Source organism: Amblyomma mixtum, chromosome 7, assembly GCF_055824585.1.
Source record: "Amblyomma mixtum isolate Tamu chromosome 7, ASM5582458v1, whole genome shotgun sequence".
Lineage (NCBI taxonomy): Eukaryota > Metazoa > Arthropoda > Arachnida > Ixodida > Ixodidae > Amblyomma > Amblyomma mixtum.
Window position 1 is genome coordinate 126,283,943 of NC_143018.1, and position 18,539 is coordinate 126,302,481.

At 49.7% G+C, this 18,539-nt stretch overlaps 1 protein-coding gene, 6 non-coding genes and 1 pseudogene across 7 annotated transcripts; all 8 read right to left on the reverse strand.

Annotated features, from left to right (window-relative positions):
• Nucleotides 1-1,532: 1,532 nt before the first annotated feature.
• TRNAD-GUC (transfer RNA aspartic acid (anticodon GUC)) lies at nt 1,533-1,604 on the reverse strand. Its single transcript has one exon. It is a non-coding gene; the product is annotated as a tRNA-Asp (tRNA).
• Nucleotides 1,605-1,671: 67 nt separating this feature from the next.
• TRNAD-GUC (transfer RNA aspartic acid (anticodon GUC)) lies at nt 1,672-1,743 on the reverse strand. Its single transcript has one exon. It is a non-coding gene; the product is annotated as a tRNA-Asp (tRNA).
• A 66-nt stretch (nt 1,744-1,809) lies between these two features.
• TRNAD-GUC (transfer RNA aspartic acid (anticodon GUC)) lies at nt 1,810-1,881 on the reverse strand. Its single transcript has one exon. It is a non-coding gene; the product is annotated as a tRNA-Asp (tRNA).
• A 3,907-nt stretch (nt 1,882-5,788) lies between these two features.
• On the reverse strand, nt 5,789-7,071 carry LOC149337447 (uncharacterized). The gene has a single exon (XM_089554885.1). It carries the CDS (start codon nt 7,069-7,071, stop codon nt 5,881-5,883), a length of 1,191 nt encoding a protein of 396 aa, XP_089411011.1. The 3' UTR covers nt 5,789-5,880.
• A 123-nt stretch (nt 7,072-7,194) lies between these two features.
• On the reverse strand, nt 7,195-7,266 carry TRNAD-GUC (transfer RNA aspartic acid (anticodon GUC)). The gene has a single exon. It is a non-coding gene; the product is annotated as a tRNA-Asp (tRNA).
• Nucleotides 7,267-7,332: 66 nt separating this feature from the next.
• Nucleotides 7,333-7,404, reverse strand: TRNAD-GUC (transfer RNA aspartic acid (anticodon GUC)). Its single transcript has one exon. It is a non-coding gene; the product is annotated as a tRNA-Asp (tRNA).
• Nucleotides 7,405-7,470: 66 nt separating this feature from the next.
• On the reverse strand, nt 7,471-7,542 carry TRNAD-GUC (transfer RNA aspartic acid (anticodon GUC)). Its single transcript has one exon. It is a non-coding gene; the product is annotated as a tRNA-Asp (tRNA).
• Nucleotides 7,543-11,130: 3,588 nt separating this feature from the next.
• Nucleotides 11,131-12,036, reverse strand: LOC149337451 (uncharacterized; annotated as a pseudogene).
• Between the last annotated feature and the right edge of the window lie 6,503 nt (nt 12,037-18,539).

Here is an 18,539-nt window from a genome sequence, read left to right on the forward strand (position 1 = left end):
GCTTCTTTTTGGCTGCCAATCCCCTGACATTTAACGTGGCTACACTCAAAGGGGTTTCAGGCGCCATTTTCATAAAGGGTGAAAAGACCGAGAGCATGGTGCTTACCTTCCTCGTCTAGCGCGCGGCTAGACGCCGTCGTTGGAACCGCCTCCGCCTGGTGCGAGCGGCTGAACTGGCAGCGGGGGCGCTTTGTCCGCTGCACGCCTCTCCGAAGAAAGGTTTGGCCGCGGACGTAGTGTGGACCGCCGGGGTTGGACTGTTTTTGCTGGCGGCTCGTCGACACCGGGGTCTGTTGCCTTGTCACCTTCGAGATCGGTCTGTGTGTGGGGTCGCTTGGCTGGGGCTGTGACGCTTGGCGAACGAGTACCGCTGGTGTCCGGGTGCTCCTCACCGTTATCCTGCTCCATGTCGTCTGCCGGCTGAGGTGACGTCTCTTCGTCTGACCTAGGGAGGTCAGGTGCAGCGTCACTCCTCCCCGCATCGCTGGCAGCTTTGATGTCTCGAGCGGAGTCTCCCGACGAGTCTGTCTCCCGTACCTGCGTACGCTCTTCTCCGGTTCCCTTTGCCGCCTCCTCTGCCTCGACTACGTCCATAGTGAGCTCCGCCGACCGCTCCCTCGTTCCAGGTCCCGCGGCCGAAGCGTACGTGAGCACACAGTCAGCCTCCTCATGTCCGTAGCGCCTACATTTTGAACACCGGGGCACCTTACATTCGCGGCGGACGTGTCCCGTGCCTCGACAGCGTAAGCACTGCATCGCCCGCCCAGGCACAACGACAAGGGCTAATTCCCCGGCGACTCGCAGCTGGTGCGGTAAGTCATCTACCTTGATGCCCGGCTTCAATTTCAGGAGCACCGTCCTCGTGGTGGACCCCTTCTCCTTGACGCCTTGAACTCGCCACCTCTCCCGGGTCACTTCGGTCACGTTCCCAAAAGCCGCAAAGGCCGTCCGGATGTCATCATCTGCAACGCCGTGCAACATCCAGTGGAGTCGCAGCTTCACTTGTTGGTCTTCGGGATCGATGATGAGGCAGCGGCGGCCTTTAACTTCCAGTTCCTTGAACGCCGCCAGCTTCTTTGTTGCTTCTGTGCTGGTTAAGGTGACAGCCCACACATGGTTGATCTGATACGCCCCCAACGCCAAAACGTCGGGGAGCGCACCAACGTTGGCAAGGGCGTCACGGAAATCCTCGACCCTGTATGGCCTAACCCGCACATCTCCGTGCAAAAAAAGCGTGTTAAAAACAACGCGTCCGGTGGGCAAAGTTGGCAGAATAATCTGATAGTCGCTATCTTCGTTGTCCTCGAGCCTGTTTCCGCGGCTGGAAAGGGCCGCTATCGCCGCTCCGCTGGAGCTCATGATCCTGCGTCCGTCACGCTCGGTGGCCGGAAGTAGAATGGAGCCCTGCATCCTGCGTCCGTTCACTAGCGTGGCCGGAAGCAGAATCCCCACTATACTAACGAGGAGGCAGAAGCACACGCGCACCGTCGCTTAGTTAAAGGCACAGAAGGCTAAAGGGGGAAAAAAAGAAACTCCCCGTCGGGGAATCGAACCCCGGTCTCCCGCGTGACAGGCGGGGATACTGGCCACTATACTAACGAGGAGGCAGAAGCACACGCGCACCGTCGCTTAGTTAAAGGCACAGAAGGCTAAAGGGGAAAAAAAAAGAAACTCCCCGTCGGGGAATCGAACCCCGGTCTCCCGCGTGACAGGCGGGGATACTGGCCACTATACTAACGAGGAGGCAGAAGCACACGCGCACCGTCGCTTAGTTAAAGGCACAGAAGGCTAAAGGGGGAAAAAAAGAAACTCCCCGTCGGGGAATCGAACCCCGGTCTCCCGCGTGACAGGCGGGGATACTGGCCACTATACTAACGAGGAGGCAGAAGCACACGCGCACCGTCGCTTAGTTAAAGGCACAGAAGGCTAAAGGGGAAAAAAAAAGAAACTCCCCGTCGGGGAATCGAACCCCGGTCTCCCGCGTGACAGTCGGGGATACTGGCCACTATACTAACGAGGAAGCAGAAGCACCCGCGCACCGTCGCTTAGTTAAAGGCACAGAAGGCTAAAGAGGGAAAAAAAGAAACTCCCCGTGGGGGAATCGAACCCCGGTCTCCCGCGTGACAGGCGGGGATACTGGCCACTATACTAACGAGGTTTTTTTTTTTTTTTTTTTAAATACCTTTTTATTGAAACAAGCACGATACATTGCTAAAACAACCAGGCCTGCTTAGGCCGGTCGCAAGTTAAAATTTCTTGAATTGCACCAGTTCATGAAGCACACTCAACCATGCAGGTGGGTCCGCCTGCGCTTGGTACACATCTCGTAAGTAACACACACTCTCCACAAAGTTCTCCCTGACAGATCGGATAACAACATCTCCATTCCGGACAGCCATTCGAGTTTTCCATAAACTATGCAGGCCCAGGAGCATAATCATGTCATAGGGGACACCTGTGTCATCTTTGTCTACCGGTAAGTAGCGAATGCCAATTGGTGATATGGGTAATTCTTTCTTTAGCGTACGTTGTAAGACATCCCAATAAAAAATTGGGTCCCAGCATTCAATGAACACATGTTCTATGGTTTCAGGCTTCTTGCAAAGCAAGCAGTTCGTTGTCCATGGCACAAATATACCTTTGTCCGCAAGCCACGTCTTAACCGGCAAAGTACCCGTATGCAGTTTGAAAAAGAATGTTTTTGTGCTTGCCTTAACTGGCATCTTTTTAATTCTTTTGAGAACATCTTGCCCTGGGCCTGCAGAGTTTATTGTACGATACAGAGGCACAGGCATTATGATGTCTATCAGATCTCTGTACAGTTTTTTCCTCTTTACAGTGCTGAGGTACTCCAGTGAAAACCGCACCTTCAGGAATCGCACAGAGTCCACAACTTCTTTCAGGTAACCTCTAGCACCATAAGCTGACAATCTTACAGTAGACACTACAAAATCGGGCAGAGCGCTGCTCAGTCGCACTTGCATCATTGAACGCAAAAAGGGGTCGTTCTGATCCCTCACAAACATAAATCGGGACACAAGCTGGCGGACAAACAAATGCGCGAGACCAAGACCGCCATCTTGAACAGTTCGAAACAAATTAGTTCTTTTTACCCTCTCCCAACTTGAACTCCAGATAAACACAGCAAACACCCTGTGCATTTTTTGCACATTTACTCGCGACATAGCCAAAAACTGCAAAACATACCACACCTTGGCGATTAAGAAAATGTTGCAAACTGTTGCCCTCGCAAACATCGACAATTCTCGTCCTTGCCATGACCTTGCTTTTTCTTTTACTCTTGGTGTCACCTCATTCCAGAAATCAGCGCTCTTGTCATAGTGCTCTAGAGGCACACCCAAGTAGTTCGATGGCACTGTTGTCCACTGCAGACTCGCGAACGCCGGCGGTGTAATATCCCAATTTCCATGCCAAAAGCCGACACTCTTCTCCCAATTAATCTCAGCACCTGTGAGCTGACAAAACCGTTTGGCGACACCAACAGTTTCCTGGACACTTTCGCGGTCACTGCAGAATACAGCTATGTCATCTGCGTACGCAAGAATTTTAACATTAGATGACTGAAACCTGAAGCCATTAATTCGATCGTTGTTAATAAGATTTAAACAGAAAGGCTCGAGATAAAGCGCGAACAGCAAGGGCGAGAGTGGGCATCCTTGCCTAACGGAGGAACGCAGAGGGACGGCCTCACTCAGGTTCTTATTGACAATTATCTGCACCGTACAGTTGGTGTAGACCATTTTAAGCCCATCTTGTATTACACTGCCTAAATTCACTTGTTCCAGAACCGAGTACAGGACATCGTGCGCCACACGATCAAACGCCTTCGACAGGTCTAGTTGCATCATTGCGACTTGGCCCCCGAATACATCACAGCATTCAAGGACACTGCGAACAACGTGCACATTCGTGCAAATTGTACGACCTTTCACTCCGCACGTTTGGTGCGGTCCAACGAGTTTCGTGATCACACTCTGCAAACGTCGGCCTAGGATCTTCATATAAATCTTATAGTCAACATTGGTGAGGGTTATCGGACGATAAGCCCCCACTGACTGCAATTTCTCTCGGTCATCTGTTTTAGGGATCAGTACTATGTGAGCAGTACGAAAGGAAGGTGGCATTTGATTTACTCTATATGCTTCTGTGATCATTTCATATAAAATCGGGCTGACTTCTTTTCTGAATGTTTTATAGAAAGCAGCCCCTAGACCATCCGGCCCTGGTGTTTTCCCCAGCGGTAGTTCATCTATAGCCTTCTGAACCTCCTCCAAACTTATACGCTGTTCTAGGCGAGCTCGTGTATCTTCATCTAATCGAGGCATGAGCTGCAAAAAATCATCGCACAGCCCACTCTTCACGCTTCTTTCATTCCCTATCAGCTCTTTGTAATGCTCGACAAACGCCTGCTCAATTTCTTCTCTATCGGTCGTTATTCTGTTGCGGTAACGAATCTGTCGGATTTCATTTTTTGCTGCATATCTTCTTTCGTCGCACAACGCACGCTTGTTGGGCGTTTCACCCGCCCACAGTTTTTCAGCGCGCGCCCTTATCACAGCCGCTCAGTACTTATCTGTTTCTAGGGCTTCTAGCTGGCTTTTAACTTCTCGGATTTCTTTTATGTACAACCCAGGTGCTGCTGTTTCCATACATGTCAAAAAGTTTAATTGGCACTGCAATTCTTCGGCTGTTTTCCTTTGGTTTTGGTGAAGGATAGTTCCTCTTTCTATCGCTAGCATCTTGACGGCGTTCTTAAAGTTTTCCCAGTTACGTGCGCAGCTTCCTGACTGGGCGGAAGACATTTTAGTCACTTCTTTTTTAACTTGTTCAACGAAGGTTTCGTCTTCTAACAGTTTCACATTAAATTTCCAAAGTTTCCAGTTGAACCGAGTCTTAACGGCTTTACTACCAAAAGTTACCATCACAAGGCTGTGATCGCTAAATGAAACGTGTTTAACTTGATATTTACTGCACACGGTCACAAATCCTATGCTTGCATACACTCTATCTAGCCTCGCATTGCTGCCGCGTTGGAAGTGCGTAAAGCATGGGTGCGAGCCTTGGGACAACATCCAACCAATATCTTCCATTTCATGTTCTTGAATTATTGCATCAAGGTACTGTGCACTCTGATCACGCACCGAAACGTTCGGAACTCGATCCTCTGGCAAGCACACGCAATTGAAGTCGCCCATCAAAACAACACTTTTCTCGCAGCTCAAATACAGCTCGACTTTTTCAAAAAAACTCACACGCTCCTTTTGACTATTAGGAGCATAGACACAAATCACTCGCCAAGCACATCCAGAAAAACTAAAATCAACAACCAGCAACCGTCCTCCTTCGGACGCAACAACAGTTTCATTTGCAATGCCCAGATTATTCTTCAGAAATAACGCACAACCTCCGGATCTGCCAACCGCGTGACATATACAGACACTGTATCGGGACCGAAATTTTTCAACCATGCGCTCTGTGTGTTCTTGGCTCTCAATCTTTGTTTCTTGCAATGCGACTATATCCAATTCATTTTCTAGGAAGAGGCGACTGACCTGGCATTGCCGTTTCCTCGCCGCCAGTCCCCGCACGTTCAGCGTGGCTACGCGCAGTGGCACGTGAAACATTGTTCCTTCATCATTTTTTAAGGCACCCGCAGTTCGAGGAGTGCTCACCTCAGGACACCACGGCGCTGCAGAGGGTTCCGTACGCTGGGGCATCGCAGCTAAGCTGTCCCTCGCACTTTCACAGTCCATGGCGAAAGTTTGACGGTCGCGCACAAAGTTCCCTTCCATGGTTTATGGTGGGCACCGTTGCATGTTGATCCGGACTCGGCAGTAGCGCGTTACCGCAGTTGCAGCGCTATTTAGGCGCCGCGTCCGCTGGTCTTCTGTCTGGTGGAATAATTGGCTTCGGCTTGAAGGACGCCCGTCGCGTCGGCGCCGCTTTGGGGGGCGGCTCCTCCGAAGGGGCGCCGTCTGTTGATTGGTCACCTTGCACTGTTTCGAGATGAGCGCGCTTCGTGGATAAAACCGCAGCGTTTCCCATTGTGATGTCGTTATTGTCTTGCCCTATGTGCGCCTCCTCTACTGGGCTCGTAGAAGTTCTGACGGCAGGCTGCATCTCTTGGCTCGCCGTTTCCTCAGGGGCGTGTTGTAACTCCTGAGGTGGCTTGACCAGGCTTGTCTCGCTGTGCTCAACGCTTGAATGTTGAGCGCTCTTCTCATCGGCTGCTGCTTTGCCACCAGCTGATCCTGACGCTTCCTCGGCCTCCACCTCATCCATGACATGTTCAGCCACGTCAATATTCCTTGCAGGCCCTGTCATGGTCGCGTACGTGGGTACACATTGGCTTTCGTCATGACCAAACCGGCGACATCGCGAGCACCGAGGCACTCGACAGTCGCGACGAATGTGGCCCTTCCCTTGGCATCGGAGGCAGAGTGGAGGCCTCCCAGCGACCACCAAAAGTGCAGGTTCACCGGCAATACGAAGCTGGTGAGGTATGTCCTCAACTGTGACGCTTGACTTCAACTTCAGGCTTAGTACTCGGGTTGTTGAACCTTTTTCTGTTACGCCGAACACACGCCAGCGCTCCTTCGAGAGCTCGGTCACTTCGCCATACGGCAGGAAGGCCACACGTACTTCTTCGTCAGTCACGTTGTGGAGAACACAGTGCACTTTAACACGCACCTCTTGCTTGTTGGGGTCGATCACGAGACACCGGTGCTCCTTGACGCGAATGCTCCCGGAAGCGAGCATTTTCTTTACAGCTTCAGGGTTCTTAAACGTAACCGCCCACACATGATTCATTTGAAATGCTCCCAAGGCCACAACCTCGGGAAGCAGTTCCAAACGGGCAAGGGCGTCCCTGTAGTCCTCGACCCTATACGGCCGCGCTCGAACGTCGCCGTGCAAAAATACGGTATTCAAAACTATACGACCTGTAGGGAGGTGGGGCAGCATAACTTCGTAACCTGCTTCGCTATCTTCAGCAGCAATCCTGTTTCCGCGGCTCGGCTGAGCCGCTAACACCGCTCCGCCGGAGCTCATGATAACACGTCCGTTCACTGCCGTGGCCGGAAATGGAATCCACTATACTAACGAGGAGGCAGGAACAAAGGCGCACCGTCGCTTAGTTGAAGGCACAGAAGGCTAAAGGGGGAAAAAAAGAAACTCCCCGTCGGGGAATCGAACCCCGGTCTCCCGCGTGACAGGCGGGGATACTGGCCACTATACTAACGAGGAGGCAGGAACAAAGGCGCACCGTCGCTTAGTTGAAGGCACAGAAGGCTAAAGGGGGAAAAAAAGAAACTCCCCGTCGGGGAATCGAACCCCGGTCTCCCGCGTGACAGGCGGGGATACTGGCCACTATACTAACGAGGAGACAGGAACAAAGGCGCACCGTCGCTTAGTTGAAGGCACAGAAGGCTAAAGGGGGAAAAAAAGAAACTCCCCGTCGGGGAATCGAACCCCGGTCTCCCGCGTGACAGGCGGGGATACTGGCCACTATACTAACGAGGAGACAGGAACAAAGGCGCACCGTCGCTTAGTTGAAGGCACAGAAGGCTAAAGGGGGAAAAAAAGAAACTCCCCGTCGGGGAATCGAACCCCGGTCTCCCGCGTGACAGGCGGGGATACTGGCCACTATACTTTTTTTTTCTTTATTGCCTGGCTTTGACATTACACAACAAAATGGCGGGACACAATGAACACTTGGTGTTGATATAGTCAGCCTGCCAGGGGCTGGCTTCGTCACATTAAAATTCCTTTAGGGCCATCAAAGGCTCCACCCTTGACAGCCACTCGGGAGCCTCGCCAACAGATTTGACACTCTCAACAAACCGGTGGACAGTTTAACGAAAATAAATTCGTGCTGGCCTCGCGTCGGGATCACAGTAATATCCTGCCATTCTCGCGCGCCAAATACTGTGGAGGCCCAGTAACATTATCAGATCGAAAGGTACTCCGTCCTCGTTTTCAATGGGCAGATACCGTATTCCATGGGGGTGAAGTGGAAATTGTTTCCTTATAGTCCTTTGAAGTACGTCCCAAAAGTAAACCCCTTCCCAACAATGCAGAAAAACGTGATCTATCGTTTCTGGTTGCTTGCAGATAAGGCAGTGATGACCCCACGGAAGAAATAAGCCCTTATCCTGTAAAAACATTTTGACTGATAACGTTCCTGTGTGCAACTTGAAAAAAAAAGTTTTAACCCCTGGGTCGACGTGCATTCCCTTTACCCTCTTTAACACATTCCTTCCAGGGCCTCCACTGTACAAGGCTCTATACATGGGTTCCGGCAAGACAACTTCACATAAATCCTTATACAATTTTTGCTTGTTCACTGTAGATAAATATTCGTTGGAAAACCTCGTTGAGAGAAATCGGACACTTGCGACAACTTCTCTGAAGTACCCAGAAATTCCGCCCGATAGGGTTTCGGTTGCAACAACAAAGTCAGGCAGCGCGCGCCCCAGCCTTACTTGGCACACGGTGCGCAAAAACGGATCATTGACATCACGCAGAAACATAAATCTGTTAACAATCTGCCGCAAGAAAAGGTGTCCCAGACCCACTCCACCATCCTTCACTTTTCTAAACAAATTCGTCCGGCTGCACCTTTCCCATTGTGCAGCCCACACAAAAACAGAAAAAATTCGATGTAGCTTTTGTATGCTCATTCTTCCACAATGCAACACTTGCATCGCATACCACACCTTACTGATAAAGAAAAGGTTGCACACGGTGGCTCTAGCGAAAACTGATAAGCCTGTTCCTTTCCATCTTTCCGCCTTCTCACGCGCATCCTGGGTCTGCACTCTTCAATATGTTTCGCTATCGCGATAGCTTTCTAGCGGTACTCCAAGGTACTTCGTTGGGGTCTTCACCCAGGGTACGTTTGCAAAGTGGTCCATCGTCGTTTGCCATGCTCCGTGCCAGAGCCCCACTGACTTAGACCAGTTCACTCTGTTGCCAGAGGTTTTGCAGAATTCAGCGACACATTCAACGGCCTCTGTTACACCTTCTCGATTAACGGAAAAAACCGCTAAATCATCCGCATATGCCAGCAGCTTCACCTCCGCAGCTTGCAGCCGAAAACCAGTTATTCTCTCGTTTTCGATGATGTCTAAACACAAAGTCTCGATGTAGATAGCAAACAGAAGAGGGCTGAGGGGGCAGCCTTGACGTACCGAACGCTGCACACGAATGGGGGCCCCCAGACTCTGGTTAACAATCAATCTCGTCGTACAGTTCCGATACGCCAAGGCGACTCCCTCCCGGATAACATACCCAACATTCACATAATCAAGTATGCACAGCAAAATTTTATGCGCGACACAGTCGAACGCCTTTTCGAGATCAAGCTGCAAGATGGCAACGCGACTATTTGTAAAATCACAGCACTCGAGCACACATCTTGCCTTGTGTATGTTAGAAAGAATAGACCGGCCTTTTATCCCGCACGTTTGGTGGGGGCCAACAATTTCCTGGATTACACTCTGTAACCTTTGCGCCAACACCTTCATATAAATTTTATAATCGACATTTGTGAGAGCAATTGGCCTGTACCCTGTTACGTGTCGTAACTTGTCAGCTTCATCCGTTTTCGGAATTAGGACAGTATGCGATTTACCATAAGACGGAGGCAATTCACGTACGTCGTAAGCTTCATTAAAGACCGTCTTCAACACTGGCGCGATTCTGCTCTTAAATGATTTGTAAAACGCCGCGCTCAACCCGTCTGGTCCTGGTGACCTCCCAGAATTTAAATTGTCTATTGCCATTTCTACCTCTGATTCGGTTATTGCCAGCTCTAAAACGTCTTTCTGCTCGTCGCTGAGTCGCGGCAGTGCCCCAAGAAACCTGTTCTTAAACGTATTTATGTCTGCATCCTGTAATGCGAAGAGCGCCTCATAGTACTCAAAAAACGCACGCTGTATATGTTCGCTTTCGTCTGATAAGATGCCACCCCATTCTATGCTTTCAATGTGATTTCGCCGAGCATGAGCCTTTTCAATTCCCAACGCTCGTTTCGACGGCGTCTCCCCTGCTGCTATATCTTCCGCTCTGGCCCGCACCAATGCTCCACGATAACGGTCCTCTTCTATTAGTTGGATTTTCTGCTTTATTTTCCTAATGTCATCGATCCATTTACCTGGCGCTTCACTTTCCTTTTCTAGCAGTTTTGCAAGCATACATCTTAGATTGCGTTCGTTTAGATTCTCTTCGTACGCAATGGCACTAGATCGTTCGACTGCTTTGATTTTAACCTGTTCTTTGCAAAGTTCCCACTGTTGCCATATTCTCAGTTCACTACTAGGCTCTATTTTGCTTATTTCTTCAATTACTGCACAGCTAAATTCATCGTCCTTAATTAGCTTGTTATTTATTTTCCACATATCCCAACTAAAAGCGCTGCCCCGTTTTTTCAATCCTATCCCACATACTACTAAACAGTGGTCCGAAAAAGCCACCGGCACTACATGGTAACTGTTACATTTTGGAATCACATCCAGCGATACATAAATGCGGTCAAGCCGAGCATGGCTTGTCCTCTGAAAGTGTGTGTACTTCACGCCGCACGCGCCTTGCAAACACTCTGCCACATCCTCAAGGTTCCATTTATCTATGATTTGCGACAGTATCTTCGTACTCGCGTCCCTGAACACCCTTGCACTGGTCTTATCGCAGCCACTTAGGACGCAGTTGAAGTCGCCCATGATGATAAGCTGTTTCTCGGAACAAAGACGCTGTTCAACACTTTGAAAAAACGCAGCCCTTTCGTCCGTAACATTTGGTGCGTACACACAGACAATTCGCCACTCAATGTTCTTCAATGTAAAATCGATAGCGACACAGCGACCTGACGGACACGAGAAATGAGCTTGCACGACAAGACCCGGCAACTTCTTTACAAAAAGGACGCTGCCAGCAGATGTACCTATCGCATGACTCACTACAGCGTAGAATCTAGACGTGAAACGTCGCACCATGCTCCCGGTCTCTTCTTCCCCTTCTACTTTTGTCTCCTGCACGGCCAGTAAGTCAATATCGTGCTCTGTTAAAAGCCGGTAAACTTGGCTTTGCTTTTTCTTTCCTGCCAAGCCCCTAACATTGAGTGTGGCTACTTTCAACGGGGTTACAGAAGCCATTGTCGCAAATAGTGAAGAGGCCAAAAGCATGGTGCTTACCCCACCCGTCTAGCACATGGCTAGACGCCGTCGTTGCCACCGGAGCCATCCGGTGCAGGCCCCTGACCTTGCCACGGGGCTGCCTTATCGCCGGCACGCTTGTCCGCCAAAACGTTGGGTTTCGGTCTGAAAGATGACCGTCGGGATTGAGCAGTTTTTGCTGGCGGCTCCTCACCACTGAGAGCTGCCGCCTTGTCCCCTTCGTTGTCGGTCAGGCCATGAGGGCGCTTGGCTGGGGCGGTGCCGCTCACTGCACGGGCGGAGCTCTGGTCCTGCTGTTCCTCGCTGATCATTGGCTCGGCGTCCTTAGTTGCCAAGACGTTCTGCCCGTCTGCCGACGTGCTCGCCTGACTCGAAGGTAATTCTTCCTCTTCGAGTGGCTTCCTTTGGTTGCCGGGTCCACTAATGTCTCCGCTGGGAGGCCCTGATGCGTCGGTCGTCCCGGCAGCCTTGCCATCTTCCACGGCTCCTTTCGCCGCCTCCTCCGCCTCGACGACGTCCATGAGAAGTTCTGCCGTGTCGTCTCTCGATACCGCACCGGTAGCCACCGCGTATGTGCGAACACACTCGCTGTCACCATGGCCATAACGCCTGCATTTGGAGCACCGGGGTACCTTGCATTCACGTCGAACGTGACCCGTGCCGCGGCACCGTAAGCACTGCATAGGCCGCCCAGGCACCACAACAAGGGCCAGCTCGCCGGCGACGCGTAACTGGTGTGGCAGGTCGTCAACCTTCATACCGGGTTTCAGCTTCAGGAGAACAGTCCTGGTTGTAGACCCCTTCTCCTTGACGCCTGAAACACGCCAACGCTCCCGGGTCACCTCCGTTACATTCCCAAAAGCCGCAAGAGCCGACCGAATGTCGTCGTCGGCTACACCGTGCAGCATCCAGTGCAGCCGTAGTTTCACCTGTTGGTCGGCAGGATCGATGATAATGCAGCGCCGTCCTTTGACATCCAGTTTCTTTAACGCTGCCAACTTCTTCGTTGCCTCGGTGCTGTTGAGCGTAACCGCCCAAACGTGGTTTACCTGATACGCCCCCAACGCCACAACGTCGGGGAGCGCACCAGCGTTGGCGAGGGCGTCGCGGAAATCCTCGACCCTGTAGGGCCTAACTCGCACGTCGCCGTGCAAAAACACGGTGTTTAGAACAACACGACCGGTAGGCAACGTAGGCAAAACGATTTCGTACTCCTGTCCTTATCTTCAATCCTGTTTCCGCGGCCATCGACGGCCGCTATCGCCGCTCCGTGGGAGCTCATGATCCTGCGTCCGTACACGCCAGTGGCCGGAAGTAGAATGCCACTATACTAACGAGGAGGCAGAAGCACACGCGCACCGCCGCTTAGTTAAAGGCACAGAAGGCTAAAGGGGAAAAAAAAGAAACTCCCCGTCGGGGAATCGAACCCCGGTCTCCCGCGTGACAGGCGGGGATACTGGCCACTATACTAACGAGGTGGCAGAAGCACACGCGCACCGTCGCTTTTTTTTTATTTATTGCCTGACTTCGGCAAGAACCACAGTACACAAATACACTTACAGAGCGCAATGAGCAATAATTAACAACACTATCCGCCCGGGGGTGCGTGGCTTCATCATATTAAAACTCCTTAAGCGTCACCAAAGGCTCGACTCTTTCGAGCCACTCGGGAGCTTCAGGAGCAAGTTTCTGAACTTCAATATACTTATGCATGCACTCCCGAAATTAGATCCGTGCTGGCCGTGCATCAGGATCGCAATGATATCCTGCCATTCTGGAGCGCCAAATACAATGGAGGCCCATTAGCATAATGAGGTCGAATGGTGTCCCATCCTCACTCTCTACAGGCAAGTACCGAATACCATGAGCGTCGAGCGGAAATTCCTTTTTTAAAGTCCGTTGCAAAATGTCCCAAAAGTATACCCCCTCCCAACAGTGCAAAAAAACGTGGTCTATTGTTTCTGGTTGTTTACAAATTAAACAATGTGATCCCCAAGGTAGAAATAACTGCTTCCTTTCCAAGAATTCCTTTACTGGTAGTGTTCCGGTATGTAATTTAAAGAAAAAAGTTTTTGCACTTGGCGGCACCTGCATCGCCTTCACACGCTTAAGTACGTCGCGTCCCTGGCCTCCATTGTATAAGGCCCTGTACATAGGTTGTGGAAGAACTACATCGCACAAATCTTTATACAACTTCTTCCTGCTAACAGAAGATAAATATTCATACGAAAATCGAACAGACAGGAATCGAACACTCACGACAACCTCTCTAAAGTAACCAAAAATACGTCCCGAGAACCTTTCGGTTGTGACAACAAAGTCCGGCAGTGCATTTCCGAGCTTTAATTGGCACACAGTGCGCAAAAACGGATCGCTTACATCGCGCACAAAACAAAATCTGCTTACAATCTGCCGCAGAAATAAGTGTCCCAGACTCAGGCCGCCATCCTTCACCCGCCTAAACAAATTGGTCCGGCTACAGCGTTCCCAGTCCGAAGCCCACACAAAAACGGCAAAGATCCGGTGCAGTCTCTGTACGTTCATCCTTGCACAATGCAACACTTGCATCACGTACCACAGCCTAGACATAAAAAACAGATTGCACACTGTGGCCCTTGCGAAAATTGAAAGGTGTCGCCCTTTCCACCTTTCCACCTTTTCACGCGTGGCTTGCGTCTGTGCTTTCCAGTACGAATCGCTATCGCGATAACCGTCCAGTGGAACGCCTAAGTACTTTACTGGGGTCGTCACCCAGGACACGTTTGCAAAATTGCCGGGCTTCGTTGGCCATTCTCCGTGCCAAAGCCCCAGGGACTTTGACCAATTCACTTTACTACCGGTGATCTTGGTGAATTCTTTTACGCATGCCACGGCCTCGGTTATACCCTCCCGGTTCACTGTGAACACCGCGACATCATCCGCATAAGCCAGCAGCTTAACTTCTGCTGCCTGTAGCTGGAATCCTCGAATTTTTTCACTTTCCATGATATTCAAACACAACGCTTCAATGTAAATGCAGAATAGAAGAGGGCTGAGGGGACAACCCTGGCGCACCGAACGCTGCAGGCTAATGGGGGCCCCCAAACTCTTATTTACAATTAATCTTGTCGTGCAGCTCCGGTACGCCAAGGCCACTCCCTCACAAATAATGGACCCTAAATTCACATGGTCGAGTATGCAGAACAGGATATCGTGCGAAACACAATCGAATGCCTTCTCAAGATCTAGCTGAAGGATGGCTACACAGCTATTTGTGTAATCACAACATTCCAGCACACACCTCGCTTTATGAATATTGGAAACAATAGAGCGTCCCTTGATCCCACACGTCTGGTGGGGACCGACTATATCCTGAATTACTGACTGTAGTCTACAGGCTAAAATCTTCATGAAAACTTTATAATCCACGTTTGTGAGGGCGATAGGACGATATGCTGTGACCTGCTTTAACTTTTCTGCGTCATCGGATTTAGGGATTAGCACTGTATGGGATTTACCATAAGACGGGGGCAATTCATTTTCTTTATAGGCTTCGTTAAAAACTGCTGTCAGTACTGGCACTATTTCGCGTTTATATGCTTTGTAAAAAGCGGCACTTAACCCATCAGGTCCCGGAGATTTTCCCAGGTTCAAATTTTCTATCCCTTGCTCGACCTCCGACGCAGTTATCGACAGCTGCAGCCTTTCTTTCTGTTCGTCATCTAATCGCGGCAAAGCGCCAAGAAACTTTTCCTTGAATGCGCTCACATCCACTTCTTGCTTTGCAAACAGCGCCTGATAATATTCAAGAAATGCCTGCTGGATATGCCCGCTTTCTCCAGATAACGCCCCGCCCCATTCAATCTGTTCAATGTGGTTTCGTTGAGCATGCGTTTTTTCCATTCCTAGCGCTCGTTTTGAAGGTGTCTCCCCATCAGCTATATCTTGCGCCCTAGCCCGCACCAGTGCGCCACGATAGCGTTCTTCGTCAAAGAGTTCAATCTTATTTTTTATTTTCCTAATGTCATCCATCCATTTGCCAGGCTCTTCGCTTTCTCTTTCGAGAAGTCTAGCTAGCCCTTTGATGGATGCAAGGAGGAAAACTTATTTAGATACTTTTTTTCATCACCAGAAACTTTCTGGGACAGGTTTATTATTAACAAAAAAAAATGAGTGGAAACTGTCTCTTCACAAACGAGAAAAAAGTGGGACAGCGTATGTCCCACCAACCACATAGGGTGTATTCATCATGTGGGACAGGGTATGTCCCACCATCCACCCCAGGCAAGTTGTCAGCGGCAGTGAAACGGGCCAAAGCAAGTGACGCAAAGTGGTACGTTGCACATTTTGCAAAGGTATTTGGTGCGCACTTCCTTCTGCTTTGTAGAGCACCACCGGCACCGCAGTCGTTTCCCAGTGAGGACAGGGTGGTGGCCATTTCCGGCAAATCGCAGCTCATCAGGAACACCACTCATTGCGCGTCCATTCTTCTTGCCTTTTTTGTTGTAGTGCGCTTTCAGAGTGTCTTGATTTTCGAAAGGTGTTTTGGGCTACCAGTTGACGCCCAAGCATCAGGCGGAACTGCAAATAGGTGACAGGACTCATGGAGGAAATTTGAATGAAAGCATTGACAGCTGCTGCGTCCAAGATGAAGTAAAAAATACGGCTCCACCAGCGCTTTGAACGGCGGTCTGCTGGATAGGCATTCCTTTTCTGGTCGAATTTATCCACCCCACCCATCCATGTGTTGTATTCTTTCACAACACATGGACATTCCACTGCCTTTTTCTTCCCGTTTTGAAGGGTTCGCTGGACTGCCACAACACTTTCTGGGTCATGATAATTAGACAAGATGTGCACATTTTTAGAGTCTCGCCACTGGTAGGCTACCACATCAGCCTTCTTTCTCCAAATGTAGGAGCCTCGCTCCAACTTGTTGTCAACTTTGACTTCGGGGGGTAGATCCCTCTTGTTCACACGAAATGTGCCACAAGCAAGAATATCTTTCTCTCGCAGCTCTTGAAGCAGCTTGGTAGAGCTGAAGAAATTGTCAAAAAATAACTGCGAGCCAGCAGGGACGGTTCCATCGGCCAGAGTCAGGACAACGTGTTCGCCCAATGTTCTGTCTTCTGGCTTCTGCGCACTCTTACCTTCATACAGCTGGAACTTGAGGAGATAGCCCGTCTCAGAATCCGCTAGAGACCACACTTTGTAACCTCTCTTGATTTTTGGTTTCATTGGCATGTACTGTTTCATGCTTGAACGGCCTTTGAAGAGAATCATGCTTTCATCGACAGCGAGGTGACTGGATGGCGAGTAGTGAGCCTGAAATCTCTCGTTCATCATGTCTATCAATGGCCGAACTTTGTAAGAGCGGTCAAATTCTTTAGAGCCGTAATCCGGCATTTTTTCATTGTCATTGAGATGGAGACAGTTTGTTATCATTTGAAACCGTTTGTACGTCATGACTTGTGCGATTTCTTTCACATGAAATAAGCTGTCTGAGCACCAGTACATTTGCAGGTGGTGCATGCGATTCACACTCATCAAAAACAGGACACCAAGGTAAGCACGAAACTCCAAGCACGTGAGTGTCGTCCATCCTTTGCGGCTGGTTTGTGCTGCATACAAGTTTGTTTGATCAACGATATGTTTGATCACGTCGTCATCGAAATACAGCACGAATGCTTCAAGGGCAGTGCTTCCTTCCAAGATCTTTTGGGATCCAAGCGCATTGTGATTTGTCGGAATTGTCGCAATGAATTTTGACATGTCCCACTGGCTGGCTGTAATATCGTCATCTAACACTTCAGGAGGCTTCTTGGTCTTTTTATGTGTTTTCCTTTTTCCTGAGTACGGCTTGCGCGCAACTCCTTTACACTTGCTTGTAGAGGGAACTGCTGGTAGTGGCGAAACCTCGTCCTCTTCGCTGCTCTCATCGCTTCCAAGCACTAAGTCCTCCTCGTCCGAACTATCGCAGTACTCATCGGCGCTGTCGTTCGATTTGTCCGGTAAACTAAAATACAGCTCCAACGCTTCCTCAGGGCTCAGGTATTTTCGTTCTCCTACACACAAAAAAAACAAATAAATCTCAGTATTCAGCTCCAGCGTCAAGTTTGCGCACGCACTAGACTCGCTATCCCTAACACTATAGGCGTCAAAACGCGCAACTGCAGCAAGATTCCTTCATACGAAGTTATTTTTGCCAGAAAACATCAACTTATACTCTCTGCTTTTTCTCTGAACGTTGCTGAAGTGCAAGAAACAGGTAAATTCACTTACCAGGCATATCAATGCAACTCAGGCTGCTTCCAAAACACGCAAAAAAGACAAAGTTGGACCAAAAAAACAAACAAACTGAACCAAAGCATTTTGTGGCTCCACCTGTTGGTAAGCGCTGAAAACTGCACTGAATGTTTTCTTTAAAGCCTCATAGAGGGAGCCACACCACTCAACGCCGAATTGGATATTGCTTTCGCGTTCAATGTAAAAACAAAGCCAGCGCGTAAAGTGGGACCTATGTGTCCCATCATCCATTAAAGGGCTAGTAAAGATCTCAAATTGGCCTCCTCACGCTTCTCCTCTTGTCGTATGCAACTTGACCTTTCGATTGCTGCTATTTTTATTTGTTGTTTGCACAGTTCCCACTGCTGCCATACTTTCAGTTCCCCGCTCGGCTTTAATTTACTGATTTCTTCGTTTACTTTCCTGCTAAAGATGTCGTCTGTAATGAGCTTATTATTTAATTTCCACATCTCCCAAGAAAACTGATTTCCTCGTTTCTTTGTCCCTATCCCACACTTCACTAAACAATGATCCGAAAATGATACCGGTACTGCATTGTAGCTACTGCATTTTGAAATAACGTTCGGTGACACATAAATGCGATCTAGCCGTGCATGGCTTGACCGTTGAAAATGGGTGAGTCTCACACAACGCTCGCCTTCTAAACATTCGGCCACATCATCGAGGTTGCACGTGTCTATAATTTCTGAGAGTACTTCAGTGCTTCTGTCCCTAAATGCCCTTGCACTGGTTTTGTCACAGCTCCTCAGGACGCAATTGAAGTCACCCATTACGATCAGGCATTTCTCACAACTGAAGTGCTTTTGTACGCGTTGAAAAAACGCTGTCCTCTCATCCACCGCATTTGGGGCGTACACACAAATGATGCGCCAATATGTTTTGTCGTACAGGAGGTCAACCAAAACAAATCGACCCGAAGGACACGCCGTATATGCCTGAACCTCAAGTCCCGGTACATTCTTTACAAAGATGACACAACCCGCAGACGTTCCTACAGCGTGGGCGACAACTGCAAAAAACCTAGACGTGAAACGTCTCACCATGCTCCCGGTCTCCTCT